The sequence below is a fragment of the Papaver somniferum genome, unplaced genomic scaffold (genome assembly GCF_003573695.1).
Source record: "Papaver somniferum cultivar HN1 unplaced genomic scaffold, ASM357369v1 unplaced-scaffold_19, whole genome shotgun sequence".
Lineage (NCBI taxonomy): Eukaryota > Viridiplantae > Streptophyta > Magnoliopsida > Ranunculales > Papaveraceae > Papaver > Papaver somniferum.
Genome location: NW_020628818.1, coordinates 2,808,266 through 2,828,058, shown reverse-complemented (window position 1 = coordinate 2,828,058; position 19,793 = coordinate 2,808,266). Strand labels below are relative to the sequence as shown.

The window sequence follows — 19,793 nt, the reverse complement described above, 5'->3', positions numbered from 1 at the left end:
TTAATAAGTGATTTAATGGAAAAAGAGCTAGATAATAATTATGAAATATTTTTGTAATCAATTAACTTGAAGTAATAGTGAATCCGGAGCCTTAGTCCATTTTAAATCTTGACATCACTCTTTGAAAATTAATTTGCTATAATTTTATTTAAAACTAAAAAAAAGTTACCTTCACAAGTTCGAAAAGAACCAGTTTTCACTATTATCTACAACAACTTTTGAAAAAACATCAAATTTTTGGCGCCGCCGACGCGGACCTGTGCTTAGGTAGAATTTTTTTTTTTTTTTAGGTTTATTATTTATTTTTTTAGCATTGTTTGTTCCTTTTTACGTTTCTTTTTGTCTTTATTTTGCAGGTTCAAAGTGAAAACTAAGGACTTGTAGAGGAAAAAGCTTAAAGCGAAAAGCGAAAACAGAAGAAAAGAGGACAATTTTAGGATTTAATTTTTAATTCTTTTTGAGTGTGTGAGGAAAACCGTAATTTTTTTTTCTTTCTTTTTGAACTTTAAATTGGACTGGACATTTGGAATTTAATTTTTAAACCCTACGGAAGGGTACCCTTAAATACAAACTGTGTGCAGGGAAGGACGGTGATTACAATATCACCTCGGCCCCTCGGGTTCGCACACGGCATAGGAGTCGTGGCCCGAGTCAACGACAACGGTTCATCCCCCGTCTGGTACGGGAGGTAAGTCCAATCGAAACACTCGTGAATCCCCTGCAAGCGAGTTACTGTACTCCTTAAGGTGCTAATTGTTTGAGGACGAACCAGACTGTCTTTATTTTCCTAGTAAAGGGAAAGGCCTGGCCTAAACAAGATAAGGGTTCGGATTTCATCACCGCTCCCTTCTTGCCCGCTTTAGGAGAACAAAACCTAACGCGAAGCCAAGCTTTAAAATCTGATTAGAAAGAGACCTATAGGGTATCGAGCTTGTTAGGAAAATTTTTCGAAGGATTATTCTTTTAGCATACTTCGAAGTTCATGACGGTTTCTGTGAGTTGAATGCGTGACTGCTCCGCCTTGTACTGCGGTGAGGCCTTGGGTATCAAAGCTCCACTAAGCTTCCCTCGCCTCGATTCAACTTACTTTAACTCGGATTTATTCCAGAGGGGTTTGCTTAAATTGTAACAAATTCCCTTTCGAGATATAGAAGCTAGTCTAGAAACAATCTAAGTGAGCCATCATGCTTGTTGTTTGCTAGAAATCTCTAGGTTTGCTGTGGTAAAGTCGAGTCAGCCTGCTGTGTGATTGCTAGAACCTTCCTGTTAGGATTTTTATTTCTTTTTGATTTTTTTTAGTGTATGCCCGATTTTGTTAATAGGGATTGGAAAAGAGATACTCTAGGTCGATTGATTAGCGAAAAACCTAGTAGTTCTTCTGATATAAGCAGGGAGCTCGAAGATTGTTCTTTTAAGAGCCCTGTTTTTGGAAACTTCAGTTTTAAGAATCTGTCTCTTCGTGAGGAAAGTACCCCTAGTACTTCTGTTGTGCCAGCGATGGCAACTTTGAAAGATTACATGTTCCCAACTAGGTCCAACCGAGCTTCGTGCATTAAATTGCCAGCCACTACGGCTAATTTCGAGATAAAACCTAGTATTCTTCAGATGATACCTATATTCTTAGGAAAAGATGATGAGAACCCTTATTTCCATATTAGGGACTTTGAGGAAATTTGCGGGACAATTAGAATAAAAGACCTTACTGATGAAGTCTTGAAACTTAAGATGTTTCCCTTTTCCTTGAGAGATAAAGCCAAGACCTGGCTGAACAACCTACCATCTGAATCCATAGAAACATGGCAGGTACTTATCGCTGCCTTCTATATGAAGTTCTACCATAAGCATAAAACTGCAGTTGTTAGGCAGAACATTAGTACTAGTGTGCAACAAGAGGGAGAGTCTCTTTATAGGTTTTTAGAGAGATTCAATGATCTCCTATCCCAGTGTCCTCACCATGGATTTGATAAGATGAAACTTATAGAGATTCGACCAAAGCCATGGTCGAGTCTATGTGCGCTGGTGAGTTCACTAGTAAAAATGCTGATGATGCTTTTACCTTCTTAGGAGCTATCACTGAGAAATCCCAACAGTGGGAGTCTTGTGTGGAACCCCCTAAAATACTCTTAGTCAATAGAAGTAGCACCAATATGGTAGATACAAGTTTTGCGTCGGATGCCAAGTTTGCTGCTTTATCTAGAAGGTTAGAAGCGTTGGAAATGGGTCAACCTAAAAATAAGTCCCTTGTTGAACCTAATAGAGCCTCTCAAATCTCTAGTTGTGGAATAGAGCCCGATAACTCATTTTGGGAAGGTCAGTTTAGTGAAGAGCAAGCTCATGCTGTCTATAACAATGCTAGGTTTGAGAACCGTCAGAAGTTTGACCCCTACTCAGAGACCTACAACCCTGGTTGGAGAAACCATCCTAATTTCTCTTGGTCTAAGGGCCAGAATCAAGGCCAGTCTAGTAATTCTCAGCCTCCCCCAGGTTTTGGTTATACTAAGAACCCTTCAGGACACACCCAGAACCCATCTGAGAATAGAATAACTAGCTTAGAGGAAACCCTTAGTATATTAAGGAAGAGCCAGGAAATGCTATCACAAATCCAGGAAATGTTAGTAAAAAGCCAGGGTAATTTTCAAGAGGAAACCAAACAGAATTTTAAGAATAGTGCCCAGTCTTTTGCTAAATTAGAACTTCAAGTCGGCCAAATAGCTAAGTATATTAATGAGAGAGAGGAAGGAAGGTTCCCTAGTCATACTGATCCTAACCCTAGAGGAGAGAAATCGTACAGTCATGTTAACTCTGTTACGACCCTTAGGAGTGGAAGGAAAGTTGATAATAAGGTCGACATACCTGAAAGTGAACATGTTGTAGTTCACCCGTCTGAACCAGAGAATGAAGAGACTGATAGAGTCTCTAAAGAGACCAATGAGGGTCATGTTGAGTCTAATTTTGTTCCCAGAGCCCCATTCCCACAACTGCTAGTTCCGAATAAGAGGGAGTCCAACTTTAATGATATATTGGAGGTTTTTAAGCAGGTTAATATCAGCCTTCCATTATTATATGCAATTAGGCAGATTCCCTCTTATGCCAAGTTCCTTAAGGACTTGTGTACGCGAAAGCGTAAGCTCAGTGTCCAGAAGAAAGCCTTCACAGCTAGTCACGTGAGTTCTATTATTCAGAATACCACTACTCCTAAGTATAAAGACCCAGGGTCCCCTACCATTGCTTGTACAATAGGTAAGTACCGTGTTGAGAAAGCATTGCTTGACTTAGGAGCCAGTGTGAACTTACTTCCATACCATGTGTACCTTAAGCTAGGACTTGGTGAGATGAAACCTACCCAGATGACACTTCAGTTAGCTGATAGGTCCGTTAAAATTCCTCGTGGTGTGATCGAGGATGTTCTCATAGAGGTCGACAAGTTTATATATCCGGTGGATTTTGTTATCCTAGATACCCAACCTGTCCCTGACCCAGAGAACCAAATACCAGTGATTTTAGGTCGCCCGTTTTTAGCTACATCCAATGCGATCATTAACTGTCGAAATGGTATTATGAATTTGTCTTTTGGTAATATGACTATTGAGCTGAACATTTTTAATATTAGTAAGCTACCCTCTGAACTAGATGACTCGAATATAGAAGAGGTGAACATGATAGGAACATTAGTCGAGGAGTCATTACCAAACACTTTGTTAGAAGATCCATTAGAGAAATGCCTAGCTCACTTTGGGATTGATTTTGATGATGATAATGTGATTAATGAGGTGAATGCTTTGTTAGATTCAACCCCTTTGTTAGATACTAGTAATGGATGGAAACCTAAGTTCGAACCACTACCAGTTTCTAAGTCTACCCTAGTTCCTTCTTTAGAAGAGCCTCCTAAGTTGGACCTAAAACCATTGCCAGATACCCTGAAGTATGTGTTTTTAGGCCCGTCTGAGACTTTACCTGTGATTGTTTCTTCCGACTTGGATAGAGATCAGGAAAGTAGGCTAGTAACCGTCCTTCAAAACAACAAGGAAGCTTTAGGGTGGACCATAGCAGACATTAAGGGTATAAGTCCTACTATTTGTATGCATAGATATATTAGAAGAAGACAAAACTTCTAGGGAGATGCAACGTCGACTAAACCCCAATATGAAAGAAGTAGTTCGAACTGAGGTTCTTAAGCTACTAGATGCAGGCATTATCTACCCTATCTCAGACAGTAAGTGGGTTAGCCCCGTTCAGGTTGTTCCCAAGAAATCTGGTATTACTGTAGTCCAGAATGATAACAATGAGTTAATCCCGACCCGAGTGACCACGGGTTGGCGTGTTTGTATTGACTATAGGAAATTGAACAAGGTCACTAGGAAGGACCACTTTCCCCTTCCCTTCATCGACCAGATGCTAGAGAGATTAGCTGGACATAGTCACTACTGCTTTTTAGATGGCTACTCTGGATATAATCAGATCGTTATTGCCCCAGAAGACCAGGAGAAAACCACTTTTACCTGTCCCTTTGGTACCTTTGCGTATAGACGCATGCCTTTCGGGCTATGTAATGCCCCTGCGACTTTTCAGCGTTGCATGATGAGCATATTTTCTGACATGGTAGAACGGTTCTTAGTCTTTATGGGATGATTTTTCAGTGTTTGGTTCGTCTTTCGATGAGTGCTTGCATCATTTGTCATTAGTTTTGACTAGGTGTAAGGAAAAGAATTTAGTGCTTAATTGGGAGAAATGTCACTTTATGGTTCGTTCAGGAATTGTTCTAGGGCATATTGTATCTTCAAAGGGTATAGAGGTAGATAGAGCCAAAGTTGACCTTATTAAAACTTTACCGGTCCCAAAAACCGTAAGAGATATTAGGTCATTCTTAGGGCATGCTGGTTTTTATCGTCGTTTCATTAAGGATTTTAGCTTGATGTCTAGACCTCTTTGCAATTTGCTTGCAAAAGATGTTAAGTTTGTCTTTGATGATGCTTGTTTAGAGGCTTTCGAGAAGCTTAAGTCATTACTCACTACCGCCCCCATAGTCCAGGCACCCAACTGGAACCTACCCTTTGAGATCATGTGTGATGCTTCAGATTATGCTATTGGTGTTGTGCTAGGTCAGCGAGAAAAAAAGTTACTTCATGTGATTTACTATGCTAGCAAAACTCTGAATGATGCCCAGTTGAACTATACCACTACCGAGAAGGAACTATTAGCCATTGTGTTTGCCTTAGACAAGTTTAGACCCTATCTCTTAGGTTCTAAGATCATATATACTGATCATGCTGCTTTAAAATATCTTTTGTCTAAGAAGGATACTAAACCTAGATTGATTAGGTGGATTCTGTTGTTGCAAGAGTTTTCTCCAGACATTAGAGACAAAAAGGGTGCCGAAAATGTTGTAGCAGATCACTTGTCTAGGCTAGTTGTTAGTTCCCCAGATGATTCCCTTCCTATAAGGGATAGCTTTCCTGATGAACAATTGTTCTTTGTTACCCAATTACCTTGGTATGCGAATATAGTGAACTATCTTGTTACTGGTCGAATGCCCCAACATTGGGGTAAACAAGATCGTTCTAGATTTTTAGCTGAGGTTAAGCACTTCTTTTGGGATGATCCTTATTTGTTTAAGTATTGTCCAGACCAGATTATTAGGAGATGTATACCTGAGAGTGAACAGTCCAGTATTGTTTCCTTTTGTCATGATCATGCTTGTGGGGGTCACTTTAGTGCTAAGAAAACTGCTGCTAAGATATTGCAGTGTGGATTCTATTGGCCTTCGTTGTTTAAAGACTCTCACAGTTACTGTTGTTACTTGTGAACGATGCCAGAAATTAGGAACCATTTCCCGTAGGAACATGATGCCCTTGAACCCTATTTTAATTGTTGAGGTCTTTGATGTGTGGGGTATTGACTTTATGGGTCCGTTTCCTAATTCTTTTGGTAACCTATACATCCTTGTCGCCGTAGACTATGTCTCCAAGTGGATTGAGGCGGTTGCGTGTAAAACCAATGACCATAGGGTTGTGATTGAGTTCTTAAAAAATAATATACTTACACGTTTTGGTACACCGCGAGCTATAATTAGTGATGGAGGGTCGCACTTTTGTAATGGGCCTTTTAGGCTTCTGATGAAGAAATATGGTATTACACATAAGGTAGCTACCCTGTATCATCCACAGACTAGTGGTCAGGTAGAGGTTTCCAATAGGGAGATAAAACGTATATTAGAGAAAACAGTTAATCCTAATCGGAAAGACTGGTCGTCTAGGCTTACTGATGCCTTATGGGCTTACCGTACTGTGTTTAAGACCCCCATTCGAATGTCGCCTTATCGGCTTGTTTATGGCAAGGCATGTCACTTACCTGTTGAGTTAGAACATAGAGCTTATTGGGCTGTTAAGCAGCTAAATTTTTCACTTGACGAGGCAGGATCCCATAGGAAACTCCAGCTCAATGAGTTGGACGAGATTCGTATAGATGCTTACGATAGTGCGAAGGAGTATAAGAACAAAATGAAACTTGTGCATGATAGAAACATTTTACGGAAGTCATTTTCTCCAGGTCAAAAAGTTCCTCTGTATGATACCCGCTTGCATCTTTTCCCTGGGAAGTTACGTTCTCGGTGGACGGGTCCTTTTATTGTTCGCACTGTTTTTCCTCATGGAGCTGTTTAGATCGAGACACCGGATGGTAGTAGTTCTTCGAAGGTTAACGGTCAGATATTGAAACCCTTTTTAGAGCCCTTTCCTACAAGTGATGTTGAGGAGGTCCCTTTGGAGGACCATGTTTACCCTTGATTGACCATCGAGGCAGTTGTATGTTGTATATTAGTTTTTGATTTTCTTCACCCAGGTACTATCTTTCCAACTTCTCCTCGTGTTATTTTACTTTTGTTACTGCTCTTTAATTAGAAACATTGAGGACAATGTTAGATTTAAGTTTGGGGGTGGGAAAGAAACTTTTTGTTAGCTTTTAGTTGCAATAAATAAACTCCAGAGCCTAGAAATTTATGCGTATTCAGGATGGCACTAACTAATCTAAGTGGATGGAAGCATCTTGGTTGTAGGAGTTGAGGAACCAATCTGAATAGATGGAAACATCTAAAGAGTCTATTCATAAAAGCACAGAGCTCAGGTGTTAGAAATAACATGATAGTTTCACCATATCTCGTTGAGTCCTTTTCACTTCTATTTTTATTTTATTTTGTTTTTAAACTATGTACTCTAAGTGATCAGGTGGGGCTCACGATTCAAGTTGTTACCAATGCTAGGGTGAATTAGAGTGACTGAGATATATAAAAAAAAATAAAAATGAAAAAATGGTAGTTACCAAAAAAAAAAAAAAATTTGAGACCAGACCATTTGACCAAAAGGAATAAATTCAATAAAGTCGACCACTGGTACCATTGTATATGCCAGTTGTGTTGACCTAGAGTTAGGTTATCGACCACTGGTTCCCTTGTATATGCCAGTGTGCTGATATTAGTCAGACTAGTATCTCAATCCATTAGGATAGGTTCATTTTGGCGGAGTCCTTCAGACAGATATGGGAAACGCCGTTCACTTAGTAAACATCAAAACCATCTATGTTTTTCTGTATCCATCTCTTAATCTTTCCATGTGATTAGTTTGACTCCGAATATGATGTCCATAGTGCAACTATCTGAGTACAGCTCTGTCACTTATATATGAATTTTAGTATGCTTGAGTGCAAACTCGTGTACATCAATTGGAATTTCGCATCAGGGTACTTCCTCTTGTAGTCAATAAGTATGCCAACCAAGGAGATTCTTTAGTGCCTTCCAAGGTTCGTTGTAGATAGCTAGGGTCTGGAGTATAAAGGTTTTGTGGGTACACCTCTGGTAAACCCTCCGGAGACAACACTCCGCCACTAGGGCCACCTAGTGGTTTAACGGCTTGCTGCACGTGCTAAGTGTAGTCATTTTATTAGATTTGCTCGAGGACTAGCAAATAATAGGTTTGGGGATATTTGATAGACACATTTTTGTGTCTAATTTGTCCTCAATGTCTGTATTGTTGGAACTCTATTTTTGTACTAATATTGTGTTTTTATGTATTTTTAGGAAATAAACATTTTTGGAAAATTCGGCTCGAAAAGTTGATTTTGGCACCAAGAGGACAAGTGTTATTCGGACTCTCGCTTTTGGATAAGGGGTAACCTAATTACTAAGGGGCACCCCCAGTTCACCCCCAAGGCATCTGCTATTCGCACCCCAGTCCAGGATAGGGGGCATATCATCTTCAACCTTTTGAAATTCAAATTTTGGCGGGAAAAAATTGTTCTTGAACTGCCGTGACTAGGGTTGAGGATTTGAAGGTGTTCCAGTGAGATTCAACGACCCAAATTAAATGAGTTTGTTCCTAGGGCCTAGACAGAGCTGGTATGGGTGTTGGATTCGGTCAAATTTGGTTAGATAATCGGTGGGAATCAAAACAGGGAAGATATTCTCAAATAGGGAAGATATTTTATTCTTGGAATTGTTGGATGGAAGAGACGTGCATGGGTTAACTCTATTGGCTGGAAACTTCTCCTACAACTCAGAGATGATGCGTGAAAGAGATAAACCAGGAAACAATCCGTTACAAATCAGAGAAATAAATAAAAAATATTTCGGAAAATATTATTTTTATGGAAGGATATTCTTGGAGTTATTACAAGGATTGGAGTGACCTGTTGTGTATAAATAGGTCCCTAGTGTCGAGCATAAGGGGTTAGCGAAGTTTAGAGAGAATTGGTAGAGGTTTAGAGCACTACAGAGCAAGAAAATCCAAGTTGCAGATATTCTGGTTCTGCTACTGCTGCTGCTGCTGCAAGGAGGAAGAACGTGAAGAACAAACTCTCCAAGACCGTCGTTTATCAACAGTGACATCGACTGTCAGCTGTGGGTCGTAGTTTCCCAACGACAACAACACTTCAGCTCTGTCGTTGTTTCTGGACGCCTTCTGTGGGTCGCAAAATCCTGTTTTACATCATTTTCTTGTCTTTCTCTTCATTGTAAAACACTTTTGAGCATCAATGAAATATTTTGAGAGGTTTTCCAACATGATGAGCGGCTAAAATACCTGGTGACTGAGGCGACGGAGGAGCTATTCACTCATGTTTGATTGGTAAATTCTTTTTATAATTTCTTAATTATTTATTTTATTTAATTCACTTGGATCAATAAAAAAAGAGATAAAAATGGTTTTCTTAATTAGTTGCGAATCAGTTTGATGTTTTATGCTTAGAATTAATTCTTTGGTAAATCATGCTTAAGGATTACAATTTAATATTTGGACACCTTATAGATTAATAAGTGATTTAATGGAAAAAGAGCTAGATAATAATTATGAAATATTTTTGTAACCAATTAACTTGAAGTAATAGTGAATCCGGAGCCTTAGTCCATTTTAAATCTTGACATCACTCTTTGAAAATTAATTTGCTTTAATTTTATTTAAATTTAAAAAAAAGTTACCTTCACAAGTTCGAAAAGAACCAGTTTTCACTACTATCTACAACAAATTTTGAAAAAACATCAGTGTTGTTCCTTCTTTTTTGTTTGTTTTCTGCCTGTAATTTCTCTAATCTTATACCGTTCCTCTACAAGCACTCTAGGTGTCTATTTATAGGTTTTGGACTATGTTATAACTAGTATGTTTTCGGTTTTAGTGCACTTGCAAGAGTTTGCACGAACCAATTCACTAGGTTCTTTGACAGCTTGTCGAATCGTGAGTAAGCTAAACTTCTGATTAGCATTTACCAAGTGTTGTGCATCCAGAAGTTGTAGTTTCTTCTTTTCTTTATAAGCTAGAATGTGAAATCTTTTTCCACCTTTTACCAGCTTCCAAATATTTTTCTCGTTGTAAGTACGTTGCATCTTTATCCAATAGGTAATGGCTACCTAAAACAATGTGACACACATCTAATGGGAAAACATCGTATGTTACCTTGTCCATATACTTCCCGTTAATGGCGAATTCGAATGTGCATTTATCCGTCACTTGAATTTCTGTATCCTTCTTTAGCCATCCTAATAGGTATGGCTTAGAGTGTGATGTTGTCTTCAAATTCAGTTTCTTTACAAGTTGTTCAGATATCAAGTTTTGTTGTGATCCGCTATAAAGTAAAGTAAGGACCCCTATCTTGTCGACTTGACAATACACCCAAAATAGCTCTAAAAGCAGGGTGACATACTTCATCAAAATCTAAATGCAAAAAACTGCACCTACACCTGAAGTGGCATATCAAATGACTGCAAGTTGTTCAACAGAATTATTTTATGGAAGTTAACAATGACAGGAAAATAAAATTTTGGCTGGATAGATGGATCCCTGGTTTAGATTCTCCACCTCAACCAACAACTGGAATGTAGACCTACTTAATCAACTTTGTGATGTCAGTACTTCACAAAAGATCCAGGGCTTATTTCTTGATACTTCTAAAGAAGACATCATGGTTTTGATGCCGGCTAAGGATGGGAAATTTTCAGTCAAGAGTACATACAAGAAACTCATTATGAGCAGCTCAGAAGTACAACTGAACGGCAAATTCGTTCAAGGAAAATTTTGGAGAACACTCTAGAAGAGAAATATAGCGCACATGATTAAACTTTTTGCATGGAAATGCATACGTGATTTACACTCTACCAGGTATAAGTTGGATCTTTATAATGACAACATTGACACGCAGTGCGCAATCTATGGAAACAGTGAAGAAACCGTAGAACATTTACTGTCTCATTGTAGTCATGCAAGATCGGTATGGAAATTGGTCAATGTAGACGTAGATGAAGTGCAAAGTAGATACAAAAGTGTATCAGAATGGGTGCTGGTTTTCAAGCAGCAGCAACAGCACTGATGAAAAATGGTTGTACACACTGATGACAAGCACCTGGAAAATCTGGAAAGATAAATGTGACATGGTTTTTCAAGGAGTTAATCTTAACCCTTTTAGTTCCATGCATAAAATCCATTATCACCTGCACTCCCATTTGCATGAATACAAGTATTATAAATGCTCATAGGATTTCACAATAGTAACCTCCCATAGAGGATGTTCTAAAATTTAACTTAGACGTTTCCTTTGATCATGAGACTAACACACTTGGCACTGATATTGTTTTACGTTCTCATGCAGGAAATTATGAAGGGATCAAAGGATTCTACGCAGATGGAGTTCTAAGTACAAAAAATGGAGAATGCATGGCTATACATGAAGCTTTGATGTGGGCTAGAGAGAAACAACTTACGAAAATTCACATAGAAGTTGATGCAAAACTGGTGATTCAATCAATCACAAAAAAAATTCTCCTAATTCAATGGGAAAGCAGAAATATTCTGAAGGAAATAAAACATTTAAGCTCAAGTTTGATTCATTGTAACTTTTCCTTTGTCAGTAGAGACGATAATCAAGTAGCTGATGCAGTTGCAAAAATTGTTAGAAAGACAGCTACAGACATGGACATTTTGAATAACTTATTTGCAAAAATCTGTAGTCTCCTTGCAAGGGACTATATTTTTTCTCCCACCTAAGCAATAAAATTTTCCTATTATCAAAGAAGAAAAAAACTGAAGAAATCTTACGACATTAGGCCAAGCACTATGGTATAGGGTTTCCCTTCCCTATCCCTCAAATAAAAGAAAGGGATACAGGTCACAAGGCAGCTCCACTATGGTGCCTTTTTATCCCTTCCCTATATGATACGGAGACTCAGTTTCCGTGTGAATAGTGCTATATGGAAACTGAGTTTCCGTGTTTTTTTCCCCAATTTCTTTTTTTCGTTGGAATATATTTGTTTAGGTAATGAAAGATAATTTAGAATAAAAAAAGGAGATATAATAGGTAAAAAAAGAGTTTCAGTAAAAAAAAGAGTGAAAAAATAAAGTTTGAGGGTAAAACTAAAAAAACCAAAAACTAGATTTCCGTGTAAAATGTTATAGAAAACTGAGTATCCGTAAAGCAGAAATTTTGACGAAAACTGAGTTTCCGTCTCATTTACATTCCCTACTACCCGGATCAGATGTGATCCACCTAGTAGGGATATGGGAGACCATAATAATTCCCTACAAATGAGGGATAGGGAAGGAAAATGGGGCACCGTGCTTGGCATAAGAGGGTGGCCCATGTTATCTATGATGCTTCGAACAGGGACAGGATCCAAGCTCGAAGCCTCGAACCAATATGTATATGGTTCGGCTAAATCCCACCACCACTAATGTCTCTCAGTTTTAATCTAATCCGACTATTACTTTTCCTAAAAGATTTATTAATGAGCTTAATATCTCTAACACCTAGCTCCCCATCAATCTTAGATTTGCAAATCCGACATTTGATATAATTCACCTTTGGACGAGTTGATTGAGACAATTGTTTTAATGGCGAAATTGGAACCAATTGAAGATCGGAGGAAGAGGAGGAATCACGGATCGACAAAAGTCTTCTTATTTATTGATTATCTATTTCTTCTCATATTCTTCGCATTCCTCTGTTTTTTTATATTTAAGATATTTGGGATTTGATCTCAAATCCAGAGATGGCGAAAACAGGACGGACCTTGCTGTTCTTCTCATCTGCTAACAAGGTAATGCCCGATTAGGCTATTCATTATTGGAATCATGATTCCGTCGAAAATTTTGTATTTTTTTTGGATGATTTTATTAATTTTATCTGCTAATTTTTATTAATTTCTTCAAATACATTGTCTGAAATCGAAATTTACAATTTGCTTTTGAATGTTGAATATGAATGAGCTTGTCCCTTGAAAGCAACTAGGAAAGGTTCGTTTTTATGCCAAACTGGAAAATATCAGATCTTTATTACTTATTTTTGCTTATATCCTGCCTCCTAGTCCTAGGTAGAAAGACTAGAGATAATCACACAGATGGTACTGATATTTGTTTAGCACAACCCATAGCATAAACAATGGCCGGTATTTCTTGATCATTAAAAGATCTTTCTAAAGGAGGAAACTTTTGTTAAATGTGTACACGAGATGTCCACATTACAACTACTTTTGCCTTAATATTTCCCCAACTACTTAGTTAGCATCCTTGAAGTTTTGTAGTACTAAACTACTTGAGCCTAAAGGAAGAACGGAGTAATGAAACCAAAATCCATCAGAACACTGCGATATTATTAAACACTATTACAACTTCTTTCATCAATTCCCTGAACATTGATTCAGTCATGGAAGATGATTTGATGAGCCTAAAATGCCCGAGAAGGTTAAACATCAATGCGCCAATTTTATCGACTCGGAAACGGAACCCTTCTCAATGCATTGATAAAAAACAACCTGGTAGTCCGTGTGATTCAAGTGATCAGATGGTCCCATTTTCATGGGAGGAAGTTCCTGGCACACCCAAAGGCATATCTAGAGAAGATCTCCAGGCTTACAGAAATAGAATTCCTGCTCTGAAGCCACCACCTAGTCAGAATATTATACCTAATGGTGGTGGTTCTTGTGCTGCAGGTGGTGATAGTGAGTTTGATATTTTATCAGATGAACTGGATATGTATTCGTTGTCAGAGTCTTTGCAGGTCGAGCCAGAAGAAAGTAGTATATACCCAAGGTTAAATAAGTTGGATCTAGATATCATTGAGGCAAGAAACAGTAGTAGCAGCAGCAGTGTTCAATCACCTAACTTTATCATTCGGCGTTTTCTTCCAGCAGCAAATGCACTAGCATTTCCATATGCTAACTCTACTAGTAATCCTGAAAGTAAACATATAGTTATTCCAGAACCAACCCAAAAACAAACATTACGAATACGTTCCCGATCTGTTGGTAGTGAGCGTTCTGCAGAACGGGATAAAGCTTGTGGGATGGAACATTTCTTCCCATGGCGTAAGAAACTGACACCTTGTGGATTAAAAAGTCCAGTTCGTGGAAGTTTTGTTTCAAATGGGAAGCTTAAATGCAATAGCAGAAGAAGTAAGGGGTGTTCTTCCCAGAATGTGTTTAGTTTGAAGGATTAGAAGTATTATAGATTTGGATCATAAACCTATTTTGGTTTATTTATGAAAATTTTAAACTTTTGTATATGAAACAAAGAATGTACTTTTGTTGTTTATGATCAAATTGTGTTTCAGAACAAATATTTAAGTTTATACCTCTTTATTCAAGCAAAAATCTGCTAAACAGATCTTCTCAGTGATACATAATAACATGAGTAACAAAGACTGAGCATACAGCTACACTGCTCAAATACTAGTAATGATCTTCTTCGGTTTTAGGACGGAATGAAGGACGGAAAGCCAAAGGTCCCGAAGAATAAACAACAGCTTCATAGTTGGTATTATATAATCTCTTGTTTTCATAACGAAAAGGAGAACCATTGATCCCGTAATTGACGTTTGAAAGGTGATTGCAGTCTGAAAGAGGTGATGAAACTAAATGAACACCACAAGCATGAAGAGGATGATCTAATAGGTAATGATCCATTTTGAAATTCTCAAGTTGTCCATAGAAGTACCCATTTTTATCAGTCTGAAACACTTTGTAGTAACTAACTCTATTCTTGTAATCTTTACAAATTACACTAACTCTTGCTGAAGTAATTGGTTTCGCTCCTGTCAAAGACCATGTTCCATGTGCATTACAACTCTGGCAGTAAACTATACCTTCAACCGCAATATCTACGTCTTTCTCTTCGGATTTTTTGTACACCGCAGCTTCTTCAACAGCGTTTACGGCTGCAGTTAAACCTAGTGAAAGGAAAAGAAGTGATGAAATAAAGAAACTCAACTTTTGGGTTGCCATGTTTTCAAGAGAGACACGGATAGAATGTTAGATTAGAATATGCAACTGATAAAGGATGAGGAACAATGAAAGTGACAAAGATACATATACTTGCACGAATACTAACAGAAGAATGCATACGAAATAGTTGATGTCTTCACGTCTTATGCCGCGTACGTGAAAGCCACTACTATACCATAATAACTTGTTGTTGCTGGGATTCCTTATAAGGGAATAAACTTTCAGTTGACCTATAATGAGAAATGACAAGGCTTCAATATAAAATTCTGGTCGTTAGGCATTAATGAGAATGGTATTCCTTCTGTAAACCTGAACCAAAGTTCAATTGCATAATGCTAATCTGTTACTGTTCGGAGGAGAATTTAGGATGGATGTATAAGTAATTTTGTTGAGGGAATCGTTTCCCTTTCACGATAGGATTTCGAACTCCTGGTGGTCCAATTATTTTCTGTAGTGCTGTAACTAGTATGCAATTTATATAGGAAACCTGCAACTTGACTACATTGAAGACCTTAACTGAAAATACTAACAAGCAGAAACAAGTGAAAAGAAGTTTCACAGTTGTATTCATAATTGGCAATTTTTGCATTCAACATCTACAAATGAAGGAACAGAACAAAACAAATGCACAACCTTTTTTTTTTTTTTTTAACTTGGTTATATACAAAACCATAACATTTAACGCAGTATGTAAGAAGTATATATCTAACTCTACACAGCACGCACAACTTCTTCTGTAAAGAAGGAAAAAATATTAGTTGAACTTTGGAGTAGAGTATTATTTTGGTTCTCACTCTTCAGCTTGAAGTAGAAAGGATCTCAAGTTCAGCCCACCAAAGTGGAGAAGCTCTTGGTGATGCTGCATCAGGTGCCATTCCCGTAATGCCTCTTAATTGACCTACAACCTCACTTATGGTTGGTCTCTGAATTGGGTCAGGTTTTAAACATGCCCTAATCACCTCACATAGCCGTTCGAGTTCATCCTCATCAAACTTTTCCAGGATTGGGTCCACCATATATCTAGCAGGTTCCTTCCTTGTTAGATAATCTGAAGCCCAATCTAAAAGCTCATCATCATTTTCATCTGCATAGGGGAGCCTACCGGTAATCATTTCTAGTAATATTACCCCAAAGCAGTAAATATTATTTTCTGGATCTGATGGTGAATCTGAGACTTCCGTAATACGTGATCCCATCTTAGCCATGGCGGCGCCATTCCAGAAGCTAAAATCTGATAACTTCGCTGCATAATCTTCCGTCAGATAAATAGCAGTCGAGTTCAAATGATTATGGACTACAGGTGGAGTCAGTTGATGCATGTGTTCAAGACAGTAAGCCACTCCCATTGCTATCCTTAAACGAACCCCCCATTCCAAGTGCTCTGCTTCTTTTACTGCAGGACACATCGAAATGAAAATCATTTAAAGATCTTGCTGCATGATGCAATGCAAATACAGTTGACTCACGTCACTTAAACAACTAAGGTTCTTTACACTGGAAACTGCATGTACAAAGAATTTGGATACTCACTGTGCAGATGCTCGAAAAGTGTTCCATTTGGAGCATACTCAAAAACCATCATTCTAGTAAAAGGCTCCTCTTCCTCACAGAATCCAACAAGGTTCACATAATTCTTGTGGTTAACTTTTGATAATGTATCTATCTGAAGCATGGCAAAAAAGAGAGCATTACACATTGTTAATCTAAAAAATGGACTGCATTGAAGCTATTGTGAATTACCTTTTTCCTAAAGTGCCCCTCTAAATGATTTGACCAATCCTTGGCAGATAAAACTGTTGTAGATGTCACTGCAATTTCAACTCCACTTGAAAGAGTCCCCTTGTACAATTTTCCATCAGATGAAGACTCAATGACATTACTGAAATCTTCACAAGCAGTTACAAGCTCTGATCTATTGAGCTTTGGTACACCTGATAATAGATAATCTGTTATGATGATTGTATGCTGCACATGCATTTCACGTAAGTGCAAATGTTTATATGTTCTAACTGGAAAGAAGAACTAACCTGTAATGAATGCTTTCCGCAGCGGCCCACTTAATCCTGTGGCCCAAGGTTTTACCGTGACCATCTTTTTAGTTCGAAATATGAGTAAACCGATGAACATGATAACAAGGAAACCAGCTACTACACCTAAAGATATTATCCATTTATTAGTTCCTGACAAGCCACTTTTCTTTGGTGGCTCTGGTGACTGAGAAGATACTGTGGTGGGATTGGAGGGTGGTGGTTCACTAACAGCGGGAATTTGTTTTGGAGCAGGGGAGATCGGGTCTGGAGTTGGTGCAGGTGAGGTTGACGGGGATGGGGACGGCGATGGGGATGGCGATGGTGACGGGGAAGGTGAAGGCAAAGGTGAAAATGAAGGTGAACGTCTGGTAGTTAACCTGGGAGAAGGTGGAGACCTTCTGGAAGGAAGAGGTGGCGTCTGTCTGGGAGCAGCACGCGGAATCCTTTGTTGTAGCTGCCTTCTTGAAGATGCATATCCAACTTCCGCATTTGGCCTGGAAGACATGAACACAAATGTCATCATATGAATTTTGAAAACATAGAGATCTCCTTGGTTAGATACATTGAAATTACACCTACCATGAATGAAGTCCTCTATTACATGATGAACTCTGGGTAGCATCAGATAGCTGATCCTTACCCAGCTGCAGTTCAGAAACCAAACACAGCTCACGGAGGTAAGGGGAAATGCTACCTAGGAATTTGTTGTGGTCAAGTAAACTGCAATGCGTATTAGAAACAGAGTTATTAGAAAATAAGGCAATGCGGAGAAATTTAAAATGGAACCTAGATATATATAGAACACTCACAGGGTTGCCAAGGAAAGGTTACTTCCTAGGTCAGAAGGAACAGGTCCTGCAAAATTATTGTATCCCAAGTCTAACACCTCCAACTCCTTCAGTTCCTCGATCTCTTCAGGGATTGTACCCGTAAAAGAGTTATTCCGCAAAATACTTCACATCACGATAAAGGATAAATTAAAAACCGTAATAGGAAAAAAATGCACTTACATTCAAATTAAAATCATGTCATTTTTTTGTGAAAGGAATGCTTATACTGCGCTTACATAGATTTAATGTGAATGAGGCTCCCAACTTCTGGAGCAAGGGTTCCTCCAAGACAAAGATCTCCTAAGTTCCTGCAACGTGAATAAATCAATTTTCAGAATAGATCAAAAGAACCTCAGTGCCAATGTAGTACAGAAACTAGCATGGATAAACTGAACTACAGCCTTATTTTCTGAACATCAAAGGCATTTTACAAATAGCTCTTAAGATTGCATCTCAGTTGTAATTTGACTACTAAATCTGTTACTTGTCATTAGTTCTTTCTCTTTGAGTTCATTCTATCCGAAACGAAATCGAGGCTGCAGTTCTCAAGCGCCAAGAATAGCGTTCTTGATAATAACATATAAAACACCTCGACAAAAGAATTATAATGTCTTATCAGGTTGTCACTAAAGCATTTGCATTCAATCATAGTGTCAAACTTTCAATAACTATTGATGTTTTCTGGAAATTAACTGGAATTTTTTGCCGATCTAAAAAACTGAAATTATGCAAACGACAACTATTCAATGACAATGATTGTCTCATGCAAAATCTACGATTAACCATATAGAACCAATCATAGAACCCAAATCCAAACCAAAATTTCAACCAACACAATCCAGAAAAGAAAGTACTTTTGAAGCGGGTAATACCAATTTTACTTACAAAGTCACGACTTTACCATGATGAGAACATCCAACACCAAACCAAGAACATGGGTTTTGATCCTCCTCATCCTCATTTTGTCTCCAATCCAATAAAGCACCATAGGGATCACTAACAATTCCATCTTTAAATCTCAACAGTGCCAATCCTGCAACAGAAACAGAAACTTTAAGCTAAACTTAATCACCAACAGAAATGGAAATGGAAAAGAAAAAGGAAAGAAAATAAAAATCAAATCAAATACCTTCATCATTGAGAGAATGACAAAGCTGAAAATTCTGATTGAAGAGGCATAAAAGAAGTAAAAAGAAAGCTAATCGTAACCCAAAACCATTGAATCTCCAACTTCTCTCCATTCATATGAAAAACTAAAGTGAAAATCAGAACCCGGAAATCCTTTAAATTCTTTATCTCAAGTCAATGTGCTCGTCGTAAAACTGCTTCCCTGAGTTTACCAATTCTTTGTTTTGTCTTGTGTCCTCTTCAAACAATTACTCCTCCTACCTTTGAATTGTGTTCTCTCTACTTTTTCTTCGTTCAATAAAAAAAAATGCGAAATTAGACAGAGAAATAAGAAAGTAGCAGCAGACTAAAGAAGAAGAAGAAGAACGGGTTACTTAAAATTGTAGTGAAAAAAGTTGTGTGATGACAGTAAAGTGCGAAAACGCGTTTTATCGGGGGTAATTAAACGATTAATTAGCTAAACGCTGCTGATACGAAATGTCCAGGTGGTGTGGTCCGTGTGGACTCTAGTGTATGACATTGAAGACTGATGGCTTGTTCTTTGGAATCTTTGAAAATTAATGATACGGAATTGTTAGATTTAAGCGTATGATTAACTCACATCAATTATTGGTTTCTCAACGAGCGAACCATTCATATAATTTCCGGGAAATTTGATAATCTACGTAGTTACCCTCAGTTTATATAATTTCTGTTAAAATTTAGTAACCCCATTGATTTATGTAATTTTCTTAAAATTTGATAACCCGTGTAATAGTCGTGATCAATCGTCTCGTCACGAAAAGTCCTGTTGAACAGAGATTTTAAACCTCCAATGTGTTAGACAAAAAGCAGACTTCCTGGGTTATTCATTTTATTTTTTGGGGAATCTAAATCTTCGTTGGCTAAGGATTTTTCGGTGGACGTTTACAAACCGAAAGAAGAAAACAAAACAAAAAAAAATTGGGGGTATTCTTTTTTTTTTTTTTTTTTTTTTTTTTTCTATCTTGTTATTTTATTTTTCCAGCACGTTTCCTTGTCATAAAGAAATTTAGAAAGTTTGGAGATTGTTCAGGT

The 19,793-nt window shown here is 38.0% G+C and overlaps 3 protein-coding genes and 1 long non-coding RNA gene across 6 annotated transcripts; 2 read left to right on the top strand and 2 right to left on the bottom strand.

Annotated features, from left to right (window-relative positions):
• Nucleotides 1-4,137: 4,137 nt before the first annotated feature.
• On the top strand, nucleotides 4,138-6,170 carry LOC113338975 (the record flags this gene model as incomplete). Its single annotated transcript, XM_026584374.1, has 4 exons — nucleotides 4,138-4,230; nucleotides 4,955-5,141; nucleotides 5,340-5,696; nucleotides 5,944-6,170. Coding segments are annotated over 4 exons (864 nt in total), but the record flags the coding sequence as incomplete, so codon positions are not given.
• Nucleotides 6,171-12,158: 5,988 nt separating this feature from the next.
• On the top strand, nucleotides 12,159-14,068 carry LOC113338660. The gene is made up of 2 exons (XR_003354805.1): nucleotides 12,159-12,568; nucleotides 13,460-14,068. It is a non-coding gene; the product is annotated as an uncharacterized LOC113338660 (long non-coding RNA).
• Nucleotides 14,069-14,197: 129 nt separating this feature from the next.
• On the bottom strand, nucleotides 14,198-14,910 carry LOC113338939 (non-classical arabinogalactan protein 30-like). Its single transcript, XM_026584331.1, has one exon. It carries the CDS (start codon nucleotides 14,747-14,749, stop codon nucleotides 14,198-14,200), a length of 552 nt encoding a protein of 183 aa, XP_026440116.1. The 5' UTR covers nucleotides 14,750-14,910.
• A 378-nt stretch (nucleotides 14,911-15,288) lies between these two features.
• Nucleotides 15,289-19,133, bottom strand: LOC113338806 (inactive receptor-like serine/threonine-protein kinase At2g40270). 3 transcript variants are annotated; one of them, XM_026584190.1, is made up of 9 exons: nucleotides 18,739-19,133; nucleotides 18,495-18,642; nucleotides 17,846-17,917; nucleotides 17,589-17,732; nucleotides 17,359-17,499; nucleotides 16,777-17,273; nucleotides 16,490-16,695; nucleotides 16,280-16,412; nucleotides 15,289-16,142 (listed from the first exon to the last, which is right to left on the bottom strand). In XM_026584190.1, exons 1-9 carry the CDS (start codon nucleotides 18,848-18,850, stop codon nucleotides 15,547-15,549), a joined length of 2,049 nt encoding a protein of 682 aa, XP_026439975.1. In that variant the 5' UTR covers nucleotides 18,851-19,133; the 3' UTR covers nucleotides 15,289-15,546. The 3 variants fall into 3 exon arrangements, with proteins under 3 accessions (XP_026439975.1, XP_026439977.1, XP_026439976.1); XM_026584191.1 differs by having other exon boundaries at nucleotides 15,293-16,142; nucleotides 16,490-16,680; nucleotides 18,739-19,128; XM_026584192.1 differs by lacking the exon at nucleotides 18,739-19,133 and having other exon boundaries at nucleotides 18,511-18,637.
• Nucleotides 19,134-19,793: the final 660 nt, after the last annotated feature.